The 2,800-nt window shown below is 38.0% G+C and overlaps 1 protein-coding gene across 4 annotated transcripts in view; it reads right to left on the bottom strand.

Annotated features, from left to right (window-relative positions):
- The window catches only part of si:dkey-162b23.4 (sodium/hydrogen exchanger 9B2), a 14,985-nt gene that overhangs the window by 9,106 nt on the left and 3,079 nt on the right, over window positions 1-2,800 (bottom strand). For 2 of the 4 annotated variants that reach the window (XM_032531745.1, XM_032531754.1), the window contains exons 2-4: window positions 2,086-2,332; window positions 836-1,037; window positions 369-539 (exon numbers count right to left, since the gene is read on the bottom strand). In XM_032531745.1, the coding sequence (XP_032387636.1) occupies window positions 369-539; window positions 836-1,037; window positions 2,086-2,208 (496 nt within the window). In that variant the 5' untranslated portion in view covers window positions 2,209-2,332. The remainder of the gene's footprint in view (window positions 1-368; window positions 540-835; window positions 1,038-2,085; window positions 2,333-2,800) is intronic. The other 2 variants (XM_032531751.1, XM_032531763.1) reach the window with 1 other exon arrangement.

Genomic DNA, 2,800 nt, shown 5'->3' with positions numbered 1-2,800 from the left:
CCATTAAAATTATAGACTGATAATTTCTTGTCAGTGGGCAAATGTACAAAATCAGTAGGGGATTAAATACTTTTTTTCCCCTCACTGTATCAGGCCGTTTATACAACATTATAATTTTGCATGGCTAACTCATGTAAATTAAATACTTCTTGAATAATCAGATGGGCATACAATTGGTATGAAACTGGAGCAAACTGGAGACAGTTGAAGTAGCCTCTATGGCTTATGCTTGGGCAGAAGGACCAGAAAAAGTTAAAATATCACCTAAATTTCATACTGATGGAGGCATCTGTGAAAGTAAATACTAAATAAAGTATTGTGCAAACACATCAGCACATGAAACATAACCACTGAGTTATTAGCCTTACCAAGGAGAGGTGGGAACGGTGGAAGTTTGGGAAGATGGATGAGAGCCACTGCTTTGCCACCGATGAGTGCACAGATGAAGAGGATCGTGATGCCAAACAGGTTACCCCCTGGAAGACACTGATCCTCGGTGATAGACCACACCACTCCAAAGAGCACAGCTGCCAGAAGGACTGGAGAGGACACATGGGACTGACATTAGATTTTAGTGTCATGCCATATGTCACTATGGTGTTTTGATGACGAGATTATTACATGTATGTTTGTTGTGTTATACGTGCTTACCTCTTAAACTTCTTTAAAAGTGTGTGTGTATACTGTATATGTATGCCTCTTTATCTAAACAAATACTGATTATTAAGAAGTTCAAAGTATACAAGATAATCATATTATTTGCAGGTTTTCACAGTCCTGTGTGAAAGGAGGTAGTAGGAGCTCACTGAGCCAACAAGAGACCCCACTTGCTTACCTTTAGTAATGAGAGAGGCCAGAAGGCCTCTTGGTGGACAAGGGCAGAATCTGTGGAGCAAGGGGCAGCAGACCACTGGTGGGTCTGTGTTAGTGCCAGCATCCACCACAGGGTTTCGAGGAATAAAATAGGTGGTCTCTTCTGTGGCATGTGGACTAGAGCTGCGCCGTACCACAAACTGGATCTGGTTTACATTTAGGTGCTGGAGGAGGAAGATCAGAATATGCACAAAATTAGTTAAGTTAGTTTGTCTGTTGTGCGTAATATTTTGTTAGATGCCTTAACACCACATCTGAAAATGCAATATATGATGAAGTAGTTTGCTTTATAAACTCAAATTTGAATTAGTTTTTTAAAAAATGTTGTAATGTATTGCATTTATAAATAGAACCAGTTATGTTTCACTAACTTGATTCATATGCAGATTACTGTTCCAATAGTTTTTGATGCCTTCAAAATGACGAGAGAGCAACGTTCAATGCATTTATAGCATAAAATGTTTAGTAACCAGACCTTACATAATTAGTACGGTGGGGGAAAAAAATCAATACAGCATAATATCGCGATATTTTCTCTGGCAATAGTGTAACCATAACTTGCCATGACAAAACCAAATGACACTTGCTAAAAGAAGTGTTATGTCGTAAACATTTATGACTTGTTTATGTTTTATGACATGTTCATGACAGTGTTATGTCACTCGTATGTAGATATTTTCATGTAAAGTGTAACCAATGCATTTCTTATGGAAAAAAACTGGAGAGAGGCGACTATATGTCCCTGTTGCCGCTTTAATTGCCGAACCCTTATTAAGTACTGTGCCCTATCGGTAATGTTCACAAAGAGGTACTTCATGCCAGCAGATTACAGGCTAATGTTTCTTGGCAAATAATAAAGTAAAGATATTAACTTGCTGATAACTGCGACTCCTAGAACACCCTCTTTGTCATGTTTTCAGGTGAGTAGACCAAAGTTTTGACTTTGCCTCTGGCTGCATTCTAATTAATTCTCACATTAGAATTACTGCAACAAATTACCAATTATTACATGAAAAATTATCTCAGGCAAACAACTAATTTTACAAGTATAGATAAGAGTATGTTAAAACAGAAGCAAAAAACACAGAACGGACTAAAGTGAGAGAGAAAGAGGCAGAGACACATGACAGTAACCAAATTATTTATATGGAGCTTAAAATTTCTTATTTAGTGAATGTAAAAAAAACTTTCTTATTAAATAAAATACTATACCTCCACATGGTTTGCTGCAGGAAAAGAAATGATGTCCAGCAGTGGACTGGGTGCTGGACTAGGTGCCGGACTGGGTGCACGGCTGGGCCCCGGGGTAGCAGGCTTGGGCTGAGTGTCCTCCATGGCTACAGTTTTTCTGGTGCTCTCACTTCTCTCTCACAGTGCATCAAGCCAAGGGGTGGGGTTGGCCGCTGATGGGCAGTTCTTTCACTTCTGCTTCAGTATGTCTGCCTTTGACTGAAGGCTCCTATTCATACGACACGGTTTTATCAGTAGATAAAGAAATTGTTCTTTACTTAATAAATAATGAAAACAGTGGTGTTGGTACAGGGGTGGAAACTGGCATGGCATGAAATGATAAGATTGATATTCTGCAACCATATTGTAGGGTAGCCTATTGGTGCTTTCACAAAATATTTAAAAAATGAGATTTTTACATAAATAATCATCAGTAATGTGGCTTTAATAACTAGTCGGTAAAGGGACATAAAACTGCAAGGAAAGTCTGGTAAGTTCAGAAAATGATATCACTTAACTTTAATTCTGCCTTTAAAGATGAACTGAACTGGAATTTGAATAATGATGATATAACAGATGTACTTTATTTCTTCTCATTGGTACAATTATTAAAATGGGTGAATTTGTTAAAAGAGATGAAATAGTAAGTTGAAAGTGTTGTTACAAGGGCGCCGCCATGTTGGAATTCCACAATCTA

This window comes from Etheostoma spectabile, chromosome 2 (assembly GCF_008692095.1).
Source record: "Etheostoma spectabile isolate EspeVRDwgs_2016 chromosome 2, UIUC_Espe_1.0, whole genome shotgun sequence".
Taxonomy (NCBI): Eukaryota; Metazoa; Chordata; class Actinopteri; order Perciformes; family Percidae; genus Etheostoma; species Etheostoma spectabile.
The sequence above is the reverse complement of the archived record's forward strand: the minus strand, read 5'-3'. Positions and strand labels throughout refer to the sequence as shown.